The sequence below is a fragment of the Bubalus bubalis genome, chromosome 18 (genome assembly GCF_019923935.1).
Source record: "Bubalus bubalis isolate 160015118507 breed Murrah chromosome 18, NDDB_SH_1, whole genome shotgun sequence".
NCBI lineage: Eukaryota > Metazoa > Chordata > Mammalia > Artiodactyla > Bovidae > Bubalus > Bubalus bubalis.
The window spans coordinates 13,596,540-13,616,040 of NC_059174.1; the positions used below are offsets into that span (position 1 = coordinate 13,596,540).

Here is a 19,501-nt window from a genome sequence, read left to right on the forward strand (position 1 = left end):
CCCGTAGCCGGCCAGGAAGCCCAGGCTGGGCGGGCTGACCTTGTCACTGAAGATGACCATGGGCAGTAGGTTGCAGTTGGCCTGGCAGTCCTGTAGCTCAATGACCCACCACTCGAGGAAGCCAGCTGCCCCTGTGCCCACACGCTCCCTGCGCAGCTGGATACGCACGCCAAGGTAGTCAGCCTCCTCGTCTAGGTGGGAACCGGGAGGTGTCAGGGCCCCCATCTGTCCAGGGCCATGGCCACAGCCAGCACCCCCACCCAGAATCCCTGCCCCACTCACTGGGCTGCAGCTGCTTCACGGGGTTGGCTTCAGGCCCACTGGGGGCACGGATGTACTTAGGGAAGAGGTGGGGGATGACCCTGTGGGGAGAAGTGGTAAGTCAGGCCTGGTCCAGCCCTCCTGTGGCCTCCACGCCCGGCCCCCCCACCCACTCACACGGACTGGTCCGAGGTGCCTTCCAGCAGGCTGGCCAGCTGCCGCCGGGCGGTGCTGTTGGGGGCCAGGTCCAGGGTGTGCTTCTCGTTGGTGTACTCCACGCTGCCGCCCTTGGCCAGGTCCCTACAGCAGGGGCACAGTGTGACCTGGTGGGGTGTGTGACCCTTTGAGGTTGCCCTCTGCCCAGGATGCCCTTCTGAAGTTCCAGGTGAAGGGTGGGGTGCCCCCCCCAGGACACACCTCTGGAAGTTCCAGGTGAAGCGCAGGGTGATGTCAGCCGTTCCATTATACAGCTCCCGCTTCATCTGCGCCCGGCTTGGCGGGCTGATGCGCCACAGTGCCCCGGAGCTGCCCTCGATGTGCACCGTGACGATATCCTCGGGGCTGTACTGGCTGATGAACTGCATGGCCAGCTGGGTGCAGGGCAGCATCTCAGTGGGGAGCAGCCAGACCCTCCCTCCCACCACAGGCAGATGCATGGGGGGGCCACTCACTGGGTGGGGGTCAAACTGCTTGGACAGCTCCTCATAGGCGTTGTGCGTGAAGGGCACGATGGATGGCTGCTGGGCGCTCATGGTGAACAGGGGCTGGTGGTGGGGACATGGTGACCTGGCGCCCGGAGAGGCCCCCCCAGCCCCGCCACCAGCAGCCACGTGAAGCCAGGCCCCCTTATGATGCTCACCTCATAGCCACCCAGCTTGAGGGTGACGGTGACGTCGATGGGCTGGTTGACGACACCGACCACAGAGCGCACCAGGGACATGAAGAGCAGCGGGAACCAGATGATGGCCACAAGGAACAGGATGATGAGGCCGCCCATGCCGTACTTGACAATCTTTTTCTTCTTCTGCCCCTTGGGCTGCGGGTATTTCTGGGGGTGGGGGGTAAACACAGGTCACCCGCCTGGCCCCGTGGTCTCAGGCTCCCCTGTGACTCCACAAAGTCAAGCCTTGACTATACATTGAAACTGAAGCCATAGCGGTGAAGACAGCTGACCAGGGAGTAGAGCCCAAAGCCAGAACCAGACCCTCACCTTGAGGCTGTGGGGAAGGAAAGCCTTTGCCACAGAGGGCACTGGTCACCCACATCCTTGACAAAGATGAACTCATGGGAGACCTAAAGCAGTGGATGCTTTCAGGGCAGATCTACCTGATAAGGGTCTAACTTCCAGAATGCATAAGGAACCCTCACAATGACCAAAAACCACCCAAGTAAGAACCAGAGAGAAACCTGGACAGACTGTCTCTCCAAAGACAATGATACACAGGTGACCAACAAGCACAGGGAAAGATGCTTGATGGGAAACAAGTCACCAGGTGAAACAAGGAGAAGCACAGTGCGACACCTCCCTGCCAGGGCGTGGGGCAAGCAGGCTGGCGTCCCTGCCATGCTACAGCCACAGGGCTCGGCAGGGGCCCCCAGAGACACAGGGTTCTTTCCTAAGCGCACACCCAGGAGATGTGAAAGGCCGTGGAGGCTTTTTCTTTTTTAGGACATATACAAGTCTTAACCACAACGGACTACTACTTAGCCTTGAGAAGAAACTGGTACAGCTGCATGGATAAGCTTGGACCACACTGCGCTGCGAGAAGCCAGTTGTGGAAGGCCATGTGTTGTGGGTCCATGCAGCTGGTTTGACAGGAACAGGCAGACCCATGTAGGGGGTGGATGGGGGCCGGGGGCCAACTGCTTGTGGGGCTGGGGTTTCTGGATGATGAGTGTGGTCTTAACTGTTCTGATGTTTGTGGAGATTTGAATATACTAGAAACCATCCACCTGGTGATGTGTGAATGTTATCAGTAAAACTGATGAGAAAGCACAAAAGCCCAGTTAACAGGTCAGTGCTCACACTGTGACCCACAACAGTGAGCCAGGGCCCAGAGGCCAGGCCTCTCCTGCTCAGTGTTGGCTCTGGCCCCTCTGTGGTTGGGCCACCCCTGAGGCAGCCTCAGTCACCGTCCCCTGGGAGGAGCCCTTTCTGGCCACCAGGAGGATTTTAGGACAGTGCTGTCTGGACTTCTGCTGTGTGGGCAGTGAACCCTAGGCGGGACCCCAGTGGGGGTGAGTGGCCAGTGCCCCCTAGGGCCCCGGCACCTTCTCAGTCTCTCGGCTGCACTTGATGATGAAGATATTGGCATAGATGTCCTCCACGCACATCCAGTTGGACAGGGACAGTGTGGTGTCCGTCCACACCCAGTCCATCACTGCCCGCAGCTCCACCAGGAATGGCACCAGCCGGAACCTGCCCAAGGCCGGGGGCACCATCAGGAGGGCTGGAGGGACGATGCCCCCTACCCCCAGACCAGCACCCCAGGCTGGCCACACTCACCCCTGGAAGAGGAAGAGATTGAGGTGGTTGTACTTCTTGGTGAGGAAGTTGCCGAGGATGCGGGTGGGATAGCCACAGCGGATCTGGTAGGCGGACAGAGCGAAGTAGATGCATTTCACAAAGTACCACAGCTGGGCCACCGCGTTCTGGCTGAACATCCTGGATGGGACCGGGAGGCCAGGTCAGAGGTCAGGGTGCCCACGCCCCCAACCCTGCCTCCACCAGGCACCACAAAGCCTGTGTCTGGGCGAGGCCTGCGCCCTGGCACGCACCGCTCAGTGACAGCGGGCAGGATGAAGAACATCCAGAGGTGGACGGCCAGCACCAGGACGACCTGGAAGGCCAGCTTGCCAAGCACGGTCTTGCGCAGGTAGAGGGCGCGGTCGATGACCATGGTGCTAAACTGGATCAGCAGCATAACCAGGAAGGCCTCGGGCACCTGGTCATCTGACAAGGAGGACGTGATGTCCGTGGCTGCCGAGTGCTTCTGTGGCCGGGAGAGCAGAGGTCAGAGGTGCTGGGGAGTCCGCGGGGCCTGGGCTCACCAGGGCGGAGACCCAGCTCACCCCAAAGGCCCAGAATCCGAAGATGATGATGATGAAGTCGATGACGTCAGCCAAGAACATGAGCGCGTAGACGTCAGTGGCGGCCCGGTACTTCGTGTGCAGGATGTCCTGGAAGAAGCGCCGCACGGGCCAGTACATGCTCTGGGCCCTGCGGGCGGGCGGGCTCAGTCCAGGCCCTGCTCTTCCCACCCGCACCTGGGCGCTCCCAGCAGGGCACTCACAGGGACAGGCAGAAGCTCTGCAGCCGGACCCCCAGCACCCTCACTCTTTCCCGGGGGCGACTCCGCCTCTTCTCTCTCCGCAAGGTCCCTGCCCCCGCCGCCACCACCGCCACTGCTGCCTCCTCCTCCTCTTCCTCGCCTTCTGTGAGGAGCAACCGCCACTGATGGTGGAGCCTGCACAGCATCGGCTGGCCCAGCTCAGACTCCTGACCATCCCAGGGAACCCTGAAGGGGCTGCCAGTGCAACCAGCCCACTTTGTACAAATCAAACTGAGTGCAGGGATCTCCCCAGGGTCACCAGCAGAGGGTGTGAGGGCTGTGGGGTGTGAGCGGCTCCGCCGGGTGGGCCCTCGTACCAATGGCCTGTCCTCTGGTTTCCGTGCTCTCCTTCCTCCTCCTCCTGAAACGGAGGCTGATGCGCCTCTTGCCGCCGGGCTCCAGGGGCCCACCCTTCGCTTCCGCCTGGACGTTGTCCTCAGCAGGGGGCCTGGCCGCCCCTCCTGGCTCCTCCAGGGGTGCAGGCAGGGCTGGCTCCTCCTCAGCCCCCTTCTCCTTTGCACTGCCCCTATCGTGCTCCTTGGACAATGGGGGCTCCTCATGGTCCCAGAGGCCATAGCACTGTGGAGTGAGGCAGGCTGGTGAGGCTGGCATGGCCACACTGGGCTGGGTGAGATGGCCAGGCCCACCCTGGGCCCCACTATGTCCCGCCTGCTTCCTGAAACAAACTGGCTGTGTGTGTGCATGTGTGTGTGTGTGTGTGTGGACTTACGTGTGCAGGTTTGTGTATGAGTACTCACCAGCAGCTGTGCGCGGTGGAAGAATAGCGCCATGAGCTGCAGCAGGTCATACTTGACGTAGCTGTCGCTCTTCTCCAGGCCCAGGATGCGCGGCGGGAAGTAGGGCTTGTTTTCATAGCGCCGCAGCACAGCGTGGCTGTTCCACGGGAAGAAGCCAAACTGGAACAGGTACTTGGCGACCACCGTGACCTGCAGGGGTGAGAGGTCAGCGTGGCGCCCGCACCCTCCCCCACCCCCACCCCTCCAGCGACGCCCACCTCCGTGAAGACGATGGCCGTCATCCAGAAGCGCTTGCTGGGCCGCGGGATGGAGAGCATGGCCCACAGGAAGACCAGCACGGGCAGCACAAGGGAGGTGGCTGAGGCAGTGACCATGTGGTTGAGGACGATCACGAAGTAGCACAGCAGCTCCGAGTGGGCAGCCACGCACTGGTACAGGGCCTCCAGCAGCCGAAGCGCCCGGCCCCGCCCCGCCGCGAAGTGCTCCGCCTCCTCCAGCTCCGGAATGTGCATGCGCCTGCGGGGGACCAGGCTCAGGCCTGGCGCAGAGGCCTGGACGGCACCAGCACCGGCACCGGCTCGGAGCCTCGGGGGCCACCCGCTGTGCACCCCTCCCTGCTCACCTGTCCACCAGCAGCTCGCTGGCCGTGCGCATTCGGGCGCGGCCGCCAGCGGGAAGCTCCCCAGAGCTGCGCAGAGAAGCCCCAGGCTCGGTGACGACCTCTTCGCTGCTGCTGCGGGTATTGTACCCAGTGCTCAGGGGGCTGCTGGTGTCCTCGGTCACGCTGCTCAGCGGCTCCTCCACCCCCAGCCCGCTGCGGGAGAAGGCAGCTCACAAGGCGGCCTGAGCTCTGCCCGGGATCTGGGGGCAGTCTGGAGGGCCTCTGGGTCTCTGGTGGACAAGGGCCCGGCCGGCTACCGCCCCCTGTGCAGCAGCTCAGGCGCTGGGGCTGGACAGGCCGTGTGAGGTGGGTCCCCACTGTCCTGAGCCGCCCGCCCCTGCTCCTACCTCGATGCTGTGCTCAGCGCATCACGGGCTGCCTCGGCTTCGCTGGCGTACAGCTGGTCCAGCACGTCCCGGCGCACCTCTCCGCCCTGCAGGGCAGCCAGGGTCTCAGGTCAACCGACTTGGGCAAATGGGGGGGCGTGGCAGGCGTCTGTGTAGGGGCGGGGCATGTGGTGGTGGGCGGGACATGTGGTGATGGTGGGCGGGGCGTCGGCGTAGGGGGCGGACCCGGGGGAGTGGCACGGCGGGGCCGGGGCAGCCCGCTCACCCGGAGCAGCTCCCGCGTGAGCAGGTAGCGCTCTGCGCGCAGTACGTCGCTTATGGCGCGGTGGTGCCGCGTGAAGTCGTGCAGCCAGCGCGTCAGCCCGTCCACCAGCGCCTGGCCCAGCACCCACAGGAACTGCACGGCGCTCAGCACTCGCTGCATCACATGGCTGCGGCCTGCGGTGAGGGTTGGGCAGGAGGGCATAAAGGAGTGGTCAGCGGCTGACCCCCGCTCCCTGACCCCAGCCCTTGGCCGCCAACTCACCGGTCACCTCGTCCTCCAAGCCCTCTGCCGGCCCTGCTTCCTGGCTTGGGTCGCCTCCTAGGCACAGGGGATCTGATCAGTGCTTTGCCTCCCCACCACCCCACAACCTGCCCATAACCGGACTCACCTGTGCGCAGCTGCTCGGCCCTCTGCTGCCGCTGCTGCCGAAGCACCGTCTGTGCATTGGTCACCCACGCCTGGTACGCCATCTGCAGGCAGGGCCCTGGGTTAGCACCCCTCCACCCCTGCCATGGGATCCCATTTACCCACCTCTGCCTCCCGTCCAGGAGCAGCCTGGGGTCAGGAGGCCAGAGTGGGGGCCATCAGATCCCTGGGGGGCTGTGGTGGGAAGACGGGGGTGGTACATGAGCCACCCAGCACATCCTGGCTGCCACTCAGTGCCAGTCCCCATGCTGAGAACAGGAGCCCAAAGGTGGACAGGAAGGATGTGTCTAGCAAACAGTGAGCCTTCTCAAGAGACCAGGGTGGTCAGTCAGGGCCAGGGGAGGTGGGCAGAGGGGCACACAGCTGCCCATGACCAATACCCCTAGATCCTGCCTTCCCCCCGATATGTGAGTGCAGGAGGTCTGAATGGGCTGGGTAGGTGCCCTAGGCCTAGGGAATGTCAGGCCCACATGCTCACCTGAAAGGCGCTCTGTGACGATGGCCTGGGGTCCTCGGGCTGGGCTTCCTCCTCCTCCTCGCTGTCCGACTCGAACAGGAAGTAGTCCCCGGAGTGGATAACTGCGGGAAAGGGGGGCACTGAGAACCAGCCACCCTCCCTCCTCCCGCCAGACCCTCAAGTTCATCTCCTTGGTTTGGGATGGGTCCAGTAACAGCCTGGCTATTCTGGCCAGCTTGGGACCCTCAGCAGCCCATGACCCTGGGGCAAAGGCCCGCAAGCCACCCTCCCCAGAGGGACGGCCACGGGCAAGAACCAGGGAGTGGCAGGCCGGGGGACAGCAGCACATGCACAGGACACAAGCAAGAGCAGGGGGGGACGAGACCAGACCGGACAAGAGGAACATGAGCGGGCAGGACTGGGAAGGAGGGACACTGCCAGCCAGCAGCCAAGACTCATACTTCTGAGTCCAAGAGTTAGAAAGCAGAAGACACACAGAGCCTGTTGTGGGGACGTGGCCCCTGATGACGCAGAGGCTCAGTGTGAAGCCTGAGAGCAGGGCTCCTGGGAGGTGCCGGCCAGGTCAGTGCAGGGCAAGAGGGAAGCCTGCCTAGCATACAGCGACTCTGAAAGGGAAGTCAGGGAAGGCCAGGTGGGAGCAGTACCTGTGGCGTGGTCCAGCCAGGGCCGCCACCACTGCTGTTGTGGCGGGGAGGAGCCCCCTGGCCTGCCGGGCCCTGTGGAGGGGCAGGGTGCGCATGAGCCAGTGGGAAGGGGCGCAGGCGGCCCCTCAGCAGACACAGACTCGGAGCCCCTGGGCAATGAAGGGGCTACATGAAGTGCCACGGTGGGTGGAGGACAGCCCACAAGTGCAGACAGATAGTCATGGTCCGGCCATGTGGCCTGCAGGGACAGAGTGACCACACAGCACAGGGTGGATGGGCCAGAAGCCCCGTGGGACATCACACAGCACGGACATGGCTCCAGCGGGCGTGGACACATGGGATGTGCGCGCCAAGGCTCTGTCCACACTCACCTGGCTCTTGGCCAGGGTCCGGGGAGCCCTGAAGGCAGCCTCGGTCGGCCCGGCCCTGCCTGTGCTTCTCTTGCTTGGCCCGGATCCGCTCCATCCTGCAGAAGGGGAGGTGGCTCAGCATTGGGCAAGTCGGGAAAGCCCTGGCCTTGCCCACATGGCACCTACTGTCTTTTCAGCTGGGCCAGCGACTTCTCCTCTGCCCTGCGGTGGAGCTCAATGGTCTTGAGATTGGCAGCATTGTAGAGGGCAAAGCCCCTGTAGGGCAGCAAAGCTGCGTATTAGCTACGGCCTGGCCCAGTGGGCTCAGGTCCTACCCGCCCACACCCCTCTTTGTCCTGCTGTGGGGAGAGGGAGACCCTCCTAGAACCTCCAGTATCACAGGGAGGGAGGACAGGAGCAGCCAAAGCGCAGGGCTGGGGAGGAAGGCCTCCCAGTGGGGACGCAACCTCAGTCCAGCCAACAACCAAGAGGGGGGCAAGACCACGCATCGCCAAGGTCCTGAGAAGGTCCCAGGGGGTCTGTCTCCTTGGTTCTCCCTCTAGGTGACAAGTCAAGTTACAGAGGGGCGGCACACCTGGAGGCCTGCAGGGCGGTGGCGCGGAGCTCGGCCTGAACGTGCAGGAAGTAGTAGCTGAGGAACACCCTACGCTGCAGCAGCAGAAACAGGAAGCAGACGCTGTCCCACAGGACGCCCGCCTCCTCCACGGGCAGCAGGCAGTCCTGGTCGCGGCCCAGCATCTCCTTGGCTGTGGACAGACACGGTTCAGGTCAGGGTCCTGTACGCCGGCTATCCCGGAGCACCCCCGGAGCCCCGGCCGCCTGCTTCGCCCACTCACGGTCGTAGTAGCCCTTGACGGTGCATACGAGGCTGAAGAGCTGGATAACCCAGCAGAAGCTGCTCTGCATCTGCTCCACGAAGACGCAGGACAGGAGCTGCGGGCGGAGGAGGGTCAGTCTGGGTGGCAGGGTGGGGCGGAGCCAGGGGGTGGGGCGGGGCCAGGCGAGATGGGGCGGGGCGGGGCGGGGCGGGGCGGGGCGGGGCCGGGCTCACAGAAAGCATGTTCTTGGAGACGATGACAGTGACATTGTAAAGGATGAGGCAGTCCCACAGCACGAGGCGGGCACGCGTGTCCTTCTGCTGAAGGCTGGTGCCGAAGAGCAGCAGGTAGAAGCAGGCCAGTAGGTAGCCCAGCCCAAAGACGCTGATGCGCGTGGCCCCCGTGATGAACACCACCACCAGCACCAGCCAGAAGAGGTAGCGGAAGACAGCCACCTTCAGCATGTCGAGGTAGGACCTGCGGAGTGGATGTCACCGTGGACCCAGGTCACCACCACTTCCCCAGCAGCCCGGGACCACGGCCCCAGGAGTCCCACAGCCTCTAAGACCCCCACCTGCAGTGGATGAAGTTGGGCACGGGGTTGGGCTCCCCCCGCAGGGGCTCCAGGCGGTCAGTATTGACGCCAGCCATGTGCCGCCACTCCTCCGTGCGCTCGGCTGAGAACACCTGCCACTGCTGGGAGGCGCAGAGCAGCAACAGGAAGTCACCTGTGGGCAAATGGGAGGCCACTGTCACGCCCGGGAAGTGCAGTCCATTTCCTGCCAGCTCGGCCCTTATCCTGGGGTGATGGGGTGTGTGGGCAGCTGGGCAGAAACGGCCATGCGTATTTACGCCAGCATCTACACACCGTGTGGATGTGCACACGGGTGTCAGAGAACATGCCTGTGTGCATTTTCTGTGTGTACACGTAGATCTACATACACACACACACGCATCAGGAAATAGGCCAACACGAGCCTAACTGTGTGCCATGTGGCATCAGTCTCCACACCCGTGTCCGCCCGTGTCCACTCCTGCATGCACACCTGTGCCCACACCAGTGAGCAGACATGTGTCTGTGTGGTGGACTGTGTACATGTGAGATGGGCCTGTGGGACGGGGTACATTCATGGAACACAGACCCCACAGGGAATGGCAGGACTGGACTGCCTGGTGAGGCCTAGACAATGGGCCCCTTGCTGGCTGGAGATGAGGGTTGGTGCCCAACCCGCTGACCATCCCATGGGCATCTGCAAGGTCTCAGCATGGCTGGCAGTGGCGCGTGTGTGAGGGGCTGGGGACTCACTGATGAGGTTGGTGGCATTGGGGGTACTGAAGAAGTCAGGCAGGTACAGCCACTTGATGAGCGCGGAGTTCATGGGGACGGCCCGGCTCCAGCGCCACGGGTAGTCTGTAGGCAGAGGGTGTGGTCACCCACTGTCCCAACCCACCTCCAACCCCAGCAACCCCAGGAGTCGCTCATACACACCCTCTTGCACACAGGCCCAGGGAGCCCAGTTCTCACAGACATGCGCTCCAGACGCCCTGGGTGGGCGGGGGGATGTGGGTGGGGCACAGGGGTTGACGGGGGTGGGGCCGGAGCCCTGCGTGTGGGCCACAGCCCAGATAGACCCAAATGAGGCTTCACTGCACACCTGTCAGAATGGCTAAAACAGTGTGGACGCCCAGTACCAGAGCAGAGGGGAACTGGCAGGACTACCTGGGGTGATCACCCGAGAGAAACAGAAACCACGGCCCCACAGACACCTGCACACTGGTGAACAAGCAGACCTCTGTAGCACCTCATCCCCGACATCTCCTGCACCTCTTCTGGTTCTTAACTTGGGTCGCTGCACCAGGTCGAGTCAGAGGCTGACGCTTCACAACTACGTGAAGCATGTTTACAAGCTCTGTTCTGCTTCTGCTGCTCTCTGTCAAAACTCACAGACTGTCAACCAAAAGCAGCATTTCACGGGCCAGGGATCTGCCTTCCACAGACACTGAGGGAGGAAGGGCCTGCCTGGGGGCTCCAGGCACCGCCGAGATGCTCCGAATGTGAAAGGGAGCACAGGACATTACAAGGCGTCCAGAGAAACCCCTGTACCTGCAGACCACAGGAAACAGCAGGAGGGGGAGAAACCCCAGCTCCTCTCACAGAGAGGACAACTAACAGGTGCGCCAGGAGTAACAGAAGTCAGAACCGATGTCCACCGCATGCAGACCTGCCCGCAGCAGGGAGTCTGCAGGTGTGGATGTACACACACAAGACCGCGCACCAGCCCCTCAGCATGCAGGGCTGATGGCTGCTCACTCCCCCCGCTGTGGGCCGTTCCTGCCCACGTGTTCACCAGCCTCTAAGCCTGGGGCATAGCCCACAATTCCAAGATCAGGGCTTTCTGCCAGCCCGTGGCCTGACCCCGGAAAGGTCACAACAGAAAGGTGAAGGAAGGAGATGGCCAAGCGCTCCCGTCAGGTCCTGCTCAGAGCCAGCAGCCACCAGGGACACGGCCTTGAGGATGCAGCTGCTGAGCTTGGATGGCACACCAGACCAAGGTGTCGTCCAGGGATGGGCAGCTGAGCGTGGTCACTGCCCTGCACACAGAGGCCTCCACCCTGGGCATACTGGACATGGACTCCAGACAGCCCCCACTAGCCAAGAGGAGCGCACGTCTGCTCCCCGGACTATTTTTCAAACTCTCAACCTCTCTGATCACTTGAAACTTTTCAAAATAAAATTCTTGGCAAAAAGAAAACAACGGATTCAGGGAGACCAGTGAATGAGGGGCCAGCACTGCCCGCTACAGCTGGCACGGCTGCGGCCCACAGAGCCCACGGAGGGGGAGGGGGTGCAGGTGGGAGGGGCCTGACGCCACACCAGCAGCCAGGGCACCCAGTGTGTGCCCTGCCAGCGGCCCACTCACCAATGCACAGGGCGGGGGGGACGCCCAGGCACAGCAGGTACTGGTACAGCAGGAAGAGCGCCAGGAACAGGCAGTAATTGGGCCAGAGGCGGGCGATGGCCTCCCGGCGTCGGCGGGTAAGGATGGCCACCAGCCAGCAGCCGTGCAGGATGACCATGAAGTTCATGCGCTGCCCGATCACGTTCACGGCCGCCAGGAAGCAGACCTGGGGGTGGCAGAGAGCAAAGGGGTGGCCAGGGTGAGGACAGTGAGACGGCAGCGGGGGTGGGGGGTCCTCCTGGCTCTGCCTCTGGGTGGCCTTGGGGGGCAGAGGGTGTTGTGCCCAGGATGGGGGCAGCGGCCCAGGCCACTCTCCTGGACGAGCAGAGAGGCTAAACACGTCTCCATGCTGGGGGAATCAAGGTGGGGGCCCCACGACAGAGTTGAGCCCAAGCCCAAGCCCACCTCCAGCTGGGGCCCCCGGCCCCCTTGGTCTGCACCCTCCCCCATCCCCTCTAGCCTTTGCTCAGCAAAGGCCCCACAGAGGGTGGCAAGGCCTCCTGCGGTTGAGCCCAACCCCATGGAAGGGGCAAGGGTTGACCCCCACCTCACCTCCAGCCCAAATTTGTAGAAGAAGAAGTTCACGTAGTACTTGAGGCAGCTGGGCAGGTCGTGGTCCAGCCGCTGGCGGGTGCCCTCGGCGCAGACAGCCTGGGCAGGCAGCGGGGCCAGCTGGTGCCGGCGGCGGTGGTAGTCCTGGCTCCGGTATACCATGGCCTCAAACACCAGCAGCAGCAGGATCTGCAGATGGTTCTGAGGGGCAAGGGCAGTCAGGCCCCACCTGCCCCACAGCACCCCCTACCCGGCCCACCTGCCTGCTGCACTCACCTGGATGTAGCCCAGGTTGGGGAAGCCCTTCCGCACCCCAAACCAGTTGGCAGGGTCAACAGGCCCGCGATACAGCAAGGACTGGCGGATCTCCGTCTTCTGCAGGTTCGTACTGTTGGGGAAGGGCTGGGAGAGGAGCGGAGGGCACTGCATGCTGACCCCAGGGATGGACCCCCACCCAGGCCCTCTGCGCCCGCCCTTCCACTGTGACACGTACCTCCGTGCAATTGCTGGCGTACTCGTGGGGGTTGACCACCTTGAGCTGGTACAGCATCTTGCACACGATGATGATGCAGGTCCACACGGTGGCCAGGCACGAGGCCATGGGCCGGAAGCGCGGGTAGGGCAGGGCGAAGGCCCAGAGCACGACCAGCAGGAAGTTCAGCACCGACACCTATGGGTGGCGGCAGCCGGATCAGCGCCCTCCCCACAGGTCCCTTGCCGCCCCTCACAGCACCCGGGAGGCCCAGGCGGGTGTGCGAGAATGTCCACACTCACCTCCTTCAGGGCCACCCACACGGTGTACAGGGCCACCAGCTTGAAGACGTGCAGCTCCAGCAGGCGCCGCACCAGCACCTGCACGCGGGTGATGACGTCCGAGAAGCCGGTGGCCAGGTCCAGCAGCCGCTCAGCCACCAGGCCCCACTTGCTGGCTGGGGGGGTTGGGGGGACAGTGAGGAAGAGGGGCCTGGGCCATCCTGTCCCGTGCAGGTGGGGCTCCGGGCCTCAAGTCTGGGCACCTTGAACTTACCCTCTGGGACCTGCGTGACCTGGTGGGGGCTGGCCGTGCCCAGCCCGTCGTCCCTGGGTACCTCCTCCTCTTCCTCCTGCTGCAGCAGGGGGGTCCGGCTCACCGCGTCCCGCCTAGGACAGGGCCCCGGAGTGTCCTTCCCACCCGCACTCCTCAGGCGGCCCTGCAGCCCCTTCCTCTCCTGCCTCCCCCTCCCCAGCTCTGGGACCCCGGCTGTGGGTGCTGCAGCCACCAGGTGGGAGCATGGGGCCTGCTGACCTCCTGACCCCTGTGACCCCATTGGGGCACCTGAAGGTGACAGCTGAGGCCCTACCCCCATTCCAGGTCTCCTGCCCAACACCATCAGCCTCTGCAGACCCCCAGCCCCAGGGGGCAGGCCTACCCGGGAACCCAGCGTGGGGTGCAGGCGCCAGGTAGGGGCCGGTGCTCGGGGTCAGTGAGCTGCATGAAGGGCCGGTGGAAGTAGTGCAGCTGCAGGATGCAGGCGAGCAGGAAGAAGCCGGGGACCAGGATGCTGGAGAAGAGCTCGGACACGCTGAACTGCTCCAGGCCCAAGTCCCCCAGCCTGGGTGGGGAGGTGGGGTAGGGGTCAGCATGGTTGCATGACCCCCATGGCAGCATCCCGCCGCCCCCAGCCCCATCCCAGACTCACTGCTCATCGGTGAGGCCCGTCAGGTTGCGCCAGTAGGCTGGGAAGTCCTGGAACTGGAAGGTGTAGACGGCCACCAGCACCAGCATGGTGTAGGCCACCACCAGCCACCAGAACGCCTTGAGCAGCTTCCGCCACAGGCTGTAGTAGACCTGCCGGCCAGCGGGCGCAGTGAAGCCGGCTGTGAGGCCCAACCCCCCGACTCCGTGCCCCCCTGTGCCCCCACCTCCACCTCTCTGTGCCCCGTGCCCCCACACCTGGAAGAGGATGAGACAGAGCAGGAAGAGCAACATGTAGACGATCTTGTAGACCACCAGGCGGCCAGCGAAGCTGACCACGATGAACATGCCTGCACACACGTAGATCCAGTACTTGGCGTAGATGCCCCTGACCAGCTCCCCCAGGCTCTGCAGCAGCATCTGCGTCCGCGTGGGCTCTGCAGCGGGTGGGGCAACGGCATCAGGACCAGGCAGGTGGGAAGGAGCTGCCCCCCAGTCACTCAGCCCTCCCGCCCGCTCACCCGTGGCGGCCACGGTGACCTCTGCCAGCGCCACAGGGGCCCGTGCCCTCCTCAGCAGCTTCTCCTTCACAAACTGGCGCAGCAGGAGCCAGAAAGTCAGGGTGCACAGCAGCTGGGGAGACGGGGGCGGCATCACTGAGGGGCCCAGGCAGGGGAGCCAGAGGCGAGACTAGAGCGGGAAGGTGTCCCCCAACCTGCCATCTTCCTCGCAGGCACGAGTTCACAAACAAATGTGCACACACTCCCACACAGTGGCTCCTACTCACACATGATCTTGTGTGCACACAGACCCACAGGTGAACACGGGCTCACATGTGTTTGCATGCTTGCATGCCAGTGGACTCACATGGTGAGGTGTAACCCACACCCCCCACGTGGCCACCGGTGGCATGGATGCCCAGGTGCAGTGACCTGTCTCACAAGGGGCACCATGAGCGCACAGAAACTCACTGGGACCTGGGACCACATGCAGTGCTCACAGAGCCTGTCTCAGGCAGATAGGATGGTGCCCCCAGCAACGTGAGGTCGTCACACATTCAGTCGACAAACACCGATTGAGCAACTATGCTGGGCTTGGCCAGGGGGTCCTGGTGACACCCAGACGCAGGCCCTGGGCTGCAGCACGCCCACCACACTGGGAGCCGGGTGAGGGCTGGGCAGACTCACCATGGCGCCCAGGTCCAGGCAGGGGTAGCGGGTGTGCTCCAGCCCCAGCTGGCGCAGGCTGACGGGGCCCAGGGCGGTGGGCAGCTCGGGCTGCAGGTCCATGGCCCACACGTAACGCAGGCAGCAGAGCGCCAGCCCATAGAGCAGGATGAAGGGCGAGCAGAGCATGGCCAGCTGGTGGCGGCTGCGCACCGTCCAGATGAGGCAGGCCCAGAGCAGCAGCACGAAGGTCAGCCAGCTGTGGTAGGTGATGCTCCACACCTGCGGGCCGGGCGGGGCAGGGCTGCACGCACGCTCCCCAGGCCAAGAGGAAAGCAAACCCGCCCTGCTGGCCCACCCACACACCCACCGCACAAACGTGCACACACAACCACGCAGCTGGTGGCTGGCCTGGACGGCTTGTGGCCCAGCAGGCAGGCCACAGTCCCACCCACTTCTGGCGACAAGGCACCAGGCCACCATCCTCTCCCGGAATGCCGTGAGAGCCCGTGGGAAGGCCCAGCCCTCGGCTGGTCCGGGCCAGTGCCCTTACCATCATGGCGATGAGGGCACACACGTAGCTCTGGTCCATGATGAGGTGGCCCAGGCCGTGCAGCGGAGACGTCTCCTTGGGCTCAGCCAGCCGGGGGCATGCTAGGGTGAGGGTAGGGGTCACAGGTGAAGCAGGACGCCTGCTGGGGAGGCTCCGAAATCAATAGGGCAGAGCCCCTCACCCATACCTGACTCAGCCCCCAAGTGCAGACAGTGCTGGAGCTGCAGTCTGGAGTGGGGGCTGGGGGAGCCATGCTCAGCACAGTCTCATAGGGGCTCTGGGGGCAGAAAAGGGTCCAGGCTCCTGTCTGACCCTGTTCCCAATGTCGTGGGACCCTGGCCCATTCTCACCCCCCTCCCAGCTTTGGTTTCCAAGACTCTAGAGGGACAGGGTGGACAAGATGGCCTCAGTCCCTCCAGCTCTGTGAGTGCCCACATCCCCCGAGGCCAGCAACTTCATCCCCTTCGTAAGATGGAAATCGAGGCTTAGGGCAAAAGAAAAGAAAGAAAAAGCACCCAGGAAAAACGCCCAGACCTGCCCTGGAGACACAGAGCCAGCCCAAGACAAAGCAGTGAATAACTCTGGGACTGAAAGGCAGGAGGACAGGCAAGGGAGATCCCTGCAGGGTCTTGGGTCCGTGAGTAAGTGAGTGAAAGTCGCTCAGTCGTGTCCGGCTCTTTTTGACCCCATGGACTATACAGTCCATGGAATCCTCCAGGCCAGAATACTGGAATGGGTAGCCTTTCCCTTCTCCGGGGGATCTTCCCACCCCAGGGATCGAACCCAGGTCTCCCGCATTGCAGGCGGATTCTTTACCGCCCAAGCCATGAAGGTCCGTGGGCAGCCCCAAAGAAGGGTGCAGCTAGAGAGGCCAATACGGCAAGGCCGCCAGGGGGCAGCACTGCACGGCTACATATACTTACAGGTCCGCTGCTGGACGGCGCTGTGGCCAGTGAGGTCGTGTATGATGCAGTTGTCCTCGGGGTCTGGTGTTGTGGGAGTAGGCATTGTGTGCTGTAGACAAGCCAAGCCCATAAGCCAAGCCCGTGGGCAGAGGGGTGCCGGCCCCACCTCTCAGTCCTGACTGCTCACCTGGGCAGCCCCTTCCTCCTTGATGGCCACAACTCTGGCCTGACCCTGGGGCCACTGGTCCACCTCGGTCAACTCCACCTCCCGTGTGTCATCGTCCCCGGCCGCCTCCTTCCTCTGTGGAGACCAGAGGTGAGGCTTAGCCCCCTCGCCCTGGCCCAAGGGGGTGGGGGACGCAGGGCGCTGGCCTGGGTGCTCACCTGGTCCGCAGGCTGGTGGGCATGGAGCTTCAAGAGCGAGGTCACCGTGTAGCAGAGCAGCAGCAGGATGCCGGGGCTCACGTACACGGGCCAGTCGTGGTCAGCATTGATGACCAGTACGTTGGGGCTGGAGCAGTTGGTGGGGGCCACAAAGTCCTTGAGACCAAACACCCTGCCCAGAGAAGGCGTGTTGGTGACTGCGGCGAGGGGGTCATGGGTGCCGGGTGGGCAGGGCTGGGGCGAGGGCAGGGCGGTGCCTGGGGTGAGCCCTCACCTGGCCCAGATGCCGGCAGGTGGGAGAGTGGCCTGGGCGAGAGGGGTCTGGTAGCAATAGAGGCAGATGAGATGGCCGGTGCCAACGCAGCTCACCATGACGCAGAGTGTGTTGAAGCCCAACGGGCTGATGGGAAAGTGACAGGCCCACCAGGTGCCAATGGCCAGGAAGAGCAGGAAGTAGACACTGGAGAAGGCTGAGGGGTGGGCAATGCCTGCGGGCCAGGCAGGGGCACACAGGGTCACTCCTGGCTGGGGTGGTGTGACCACCATCTCACTGGTCAGTGGGGAGCTTGGCTGCTGAGACCCCTCCCAGCGTGATGGTCAGAGGTGGGGTCCCAGCCCCCTGCCCAGTGAGTACCTGCCAGTGCGAGCAGCATGATGGCCAGAGTCCGCCCAGCTGCCACGAGCAGCCAGTGCGCTGTGATCCGGAACCGGGCGGCCAGCCGAGATCTCCGCGTGGGGGACAGTTCAGGGGCTTCCCGCAGCTCCCCCAGGGAGCCAGTGTCCAGTTCCTCACTGTCATCGTCCTGCCAAGGTCATGGGAAGAGCAGAGGTCAGGCACATGGTGGGGGAGGGGGAGGAGGGAGGAGGGAGTAGAGAGCGGGAGGGGGAAAGAAGGAAGGGGGGGAGGAGGGGGCAGGGAGGGAGAGGGAGGAGGGGGCAGGGAGGGAGAGGGAGGAGGGGGCAGGGAGGGAGAGGGAGGAGGGAAAGGGAGGAGGGGGGACGGAGAGGGAGGAGGGAGGAGCCCACCCCTGTGGCCATCTCCCTGGCCCCCCTTCAACACCCACTGCTGGCCCTCTGAGGTCACAGGGCCACTAGCCTGTGTGCACCAGTGCTGCCCTCCATGCCTGGTCTGCCCACCACCTTCCCATGGCCTCGCAGCCCTGGAGGCCTTCCTGGACGTGGCCCACTGCAGCAGTGACACCTGCCTGCCAAGGCCTGGCGCTCAGATGACCCAGGTGCCCCTCAGGTGGGTCTTCTTTATCTCCCACCTGCTCCAGGGGCCCCGAGGACAGGGCAGCCCACAGGCTCATGCATCTGTGCCCCAGGCCCCTGGCCTGAGAGCGCCCCAGTGGGTGTCCCCAGTGGACGCATGCCAGGACCACAGGTGCTCCTCGTTCTGTGGTCACAGAGCAGCTCCACACCCTACTCCTGGCCCACAGCACCTTCCTTATAAGAACGGCAATGGAGGCTTGGGGCTGGGGGGACTCAGATCACACTGTCAGGGGAGACTGCGCCAGGGGACAGCCTGCTCTCATTCTGCTGCCCATGGGGCATCTGGAGAGTGAGGTGGGCCTCCTGGGTGTCCCTGGCCAGCCCTACTGGCCTCACCTGTCCGCAGGCACGGAGACCCACCAGGGTCTGTCTCCTTGGCCCTGCCTCAAAGTTTCCCAGAACAGACTCTTTCCTGGAATTGGGGAGCCAGAGGGAGGCAGAAAGAACAGCCTCTGTGTCAGAAGCCCAGGCCCTGGGTCTCCACCTGAGATGTGGGCGCTGGCCTGTGCCTCACCTGTCCTGGCCAAGGCAGCCCTCGGTGTCCAGGCTGAGAGCGTGGGGGAGCCAGGAGCCCTGGTCACACCCCAGCTCCACATCTCCCAACTGGGCAGCCTCGGCAAGCCCCCTAACCTCTCTGAATCTGTCTTCTGCCTGTCAAACGTAGGTGGGGAGCTGGGCAGGCCCCAGGGAGTGCTGCTGGGCCATATCTGTTAGTGTGGAGGGGACAGGGCAGGGCAGGAGGCCCAGCCTTGGGGTCAGAGTGGTACCCAGGGACATACCCCCCGTTATGTCGGGAAATGGGGGTGGGGGGTCAGCCCTAGAAGGCACAGCAGCCAGGCCTGAGCTCACTCCGCCCACAGCCTGGCCCCAGCTCTGGGAAAGCTGCCGTGGAAAATGACCGCTTCTGGGTGTGGGAAGAACAGAAGCAGCTGCTGGGCGAAAGGACAGGTGCTGGGGGCCGCTAGCAGCGTCCAGCCTGCCCTGGCCAGTCCCCCAGGCCGCACCCCCCACCGCAGCCCATCTGAAATGCAGGGCAGCCATGGATACACGTGTGCCAAGTTGGGATGGGCGCATGCACGCAGACACATGTACTATGGCCCTGCCAGGTGGGGTCGTCCGCAAGGGGTGCTGTGCCTGCTTCTGGCTCAGACCTTAAATGCTGGGTGCCTGTGATGCCTTGCTCTGAGGTCCGAGGGGCGATGGGCAGGGTGGAGTGGGGGGCTGGCCCCTCCCTCTGACCCAGGCATGGGGAATCAGCTAGCTCCTTCCCGTCCGAGCTGTTCCTGGAAGCCCTGGCTCTGCTAACGAGGAAACCAGAGGCTGCCCTGTGCCTGCCAGTGCCACATGCCATAGGGATGGAGGGAGCCAGCCAGTCAGGGGGCTGCCCCAGCCCCCATTCGACCCCCACAAGTACCTGGAAAAGCCGCTTGACCTCCAGGCCCCATGTCCCCTGTGAAATGGGGGTGCCAGCCTTGTCCCCCAGGACTCAGGGGATGGGCAGTCAGTTGCAGGCTGAGCCCCACCCCAGTCTGTGACAGGAAGGGCCCCCTCTCTGGGGACTGAGGCCCTCATTTCCACTAGCATCAGCAGCCTGACCAGAGGACACTGGGGCTAAGGGTGTGAGCCTGTGTCCCCCACCGCCTCCTGGGCAGGGACCCTGGATATCACAGACC

General features: G+C 63.9%; 1 protein-coding gene across 4 annotated transcripts in view; it reads right to left on the bottom strand.

The window, feature by feature from the left end:
- The window catches only part of PIEZO1 (piezo type mechanosensitive ion channel component 1), a 56,758-nt gene that overhangs the window by 484 nt on the left and 36,773 nt on the right, over nucleotides 1-19,501 (bottom strand). The window contains exons 6-50 of one of the 4 annotated variants that reach the window (XM_044931161.1): nucleotides 17,191-17,359; nucleotides 16,831-17,044; nucleotides 16,557-16,728; nucleotides 16,360-16,473; nucleotides 16,191-16,281; nucleotides 15,268-15,368; nucleotides 14,736-14,996; nucleotides 14,070-14,181; nucleotides 13,807-13,985; nucleotides 13,553-13,701; nucleotides 13,283-13,465; nucleotides 12,901-13,013; nucleotides 12,648-12,802; nucleotides 12,367-12,543; nucleotides 12,150-12,275; nucleotides 11,874-12,074; nucleotides 11,283-11,487; nucleotides 9,668-9,772; nucleotides 8,936-9,089; nucleotides 8,595-8,838; nucleotides 8,380-8,476; nucleotides 8,118-8,289; nucleotides 7,709-7,798; nucleotides 7,544-7,638; nucleotides 7,173-7,244; nucleotides 6,529-6,629; nucleotides 6,013-6,094; nucleotides 5,886-5,942; nucleotides 5,625-5,797; nucleotides 5,360-5,445; nucleotides 4,974-5,165; nucleotides 4,609-4,867; nucleotides 4,352-4,540; nucleotides 3,911-4,172; nucleotides 3,555-3,693; nucleotides 3,334-3,481; nucleotides 3,040-3,254; nucleotides 2,768-2,926; nucleotides 2,533-2,680; nucleotides 1,121-1,309; nucleotides 933-1,025; nucleotides 679-851; nucleotides 439-561; nucleotides 283-362; nucleotides 2-191 (exon numbers count right to left, since the gene is read on the bottom strand). In XM_044931161.1, the coding sequence (XP_044787096.1) occupies nucleotides 2-191; nucleotides 283-362; nucleotides 439-561; nucleotides 679-851; nucleotides 933-1,025; nucleotides 1,121-1,309; nucleotides 2,533-2,680; nucleotides 2,768-2,926; nucleotides 3,040-3,254; nucleotides 3,334-3,481; nucleotides 3,555-3,693; nucleotides 3,911-4,172; nucleotides 4,352-4,540; nucleotides 4,609-4,867; nucleotides 4,974-5,165; nucleotides 5,360-5,445; nucleotides 5,625-5,797; nucleotides 5,886-5,942; nucleotides 6,013-6,094; nucleotides 6,529-6,629; nucleotides 7,173-7,244; nucleotides 7,544-7,638; nucleotides 7,709-7,798; nucleotides 8,118-8,289; nucleotides 8,380-8,476; nucleotides 8,595-8,838; nucleotides 8,936-9,089; nucleotides 9,668-9,772; nucleotides 11,283-11,487; nucleotides 11,874-12,074; nucleotides 12,150-12,275; nucleotides 12,367-12,543; nucleotides 12,648-12,802; nucleotides 12,901-13,013; nucleotides 13,283-13,465; nucleotides 13,553-13,701; nucleotides 13,807-13,985; nucleotides 14,070-14,181; nucleotides 14,736-14,996; nucleotides 15,268-15,368; nucleotides 16,191-16,281; nucleotides 16,360-16,473; nucleotides 16,557-16,728; nucleotides 16,831-17,044; nucleotides 17,191-17,359 (6,809 nt within the window). Of the gene's footprint in view, nucleotide 1; nucleotides 192-282; nucleotides 363-438; nucleotides 585-678; nucleotides 852-932; nucleotides 1,026-1,120; nucleotides 1,310-2,532; nucleotides 2,681-2,767; nucleotides 2,927-3,039; nucleotides 3,255-3,333; nucleotides 3,482-3,554; nucleotides 3,697-3,910; nucleotides 4,173-4,351; nucleotides 4,541-4,608; nucleotides 4,868-4,973; nucleotides 5,166-5,359; nucleotides 5,446-5,624; nucleotides 5,798-5,885; nucleotides 5,943-6,012; nucleotides 6,095-6,528; nucleotides 6,630-7,172; nucleotides 7,245-7,543; nucleotides 7,639-7,708; nucleotides 7,799-8,117; nucleotides 8,290-8,379; nucleotides 8,477-8,594; nucleotides 8,839-8,935; nucleotides 9,090-9,667; nucleotides 9,773-11,282; nucleotides 11,488-11,873; nucleotides 12,075-12,149; nucleotides 12,276-12,366; nucleotides 12,544-12,647; nucleotides 12,803-12,900; nucleotides 13,014-13,282; nucleotides 13,466-13,552; nucleotides 13,702-13,806; nucleotides 13,986-14,069; nucleotides 14,182-14,735; nucleotides 14,997-15,267; nucleotides 15,369-16,190; nucleotides 16,282-16,359; nucleotides 16,474-16,556; nucleotides 16,729-16,830; nucleotides 17,045-17,190; nucleotides 17,360-19,501 lie in introns of those variants that run through there. The other 3 variants (XM_044931160.1, XM_044931163.1, XM_044931162.1) reach the window with 3 other exon arrangements.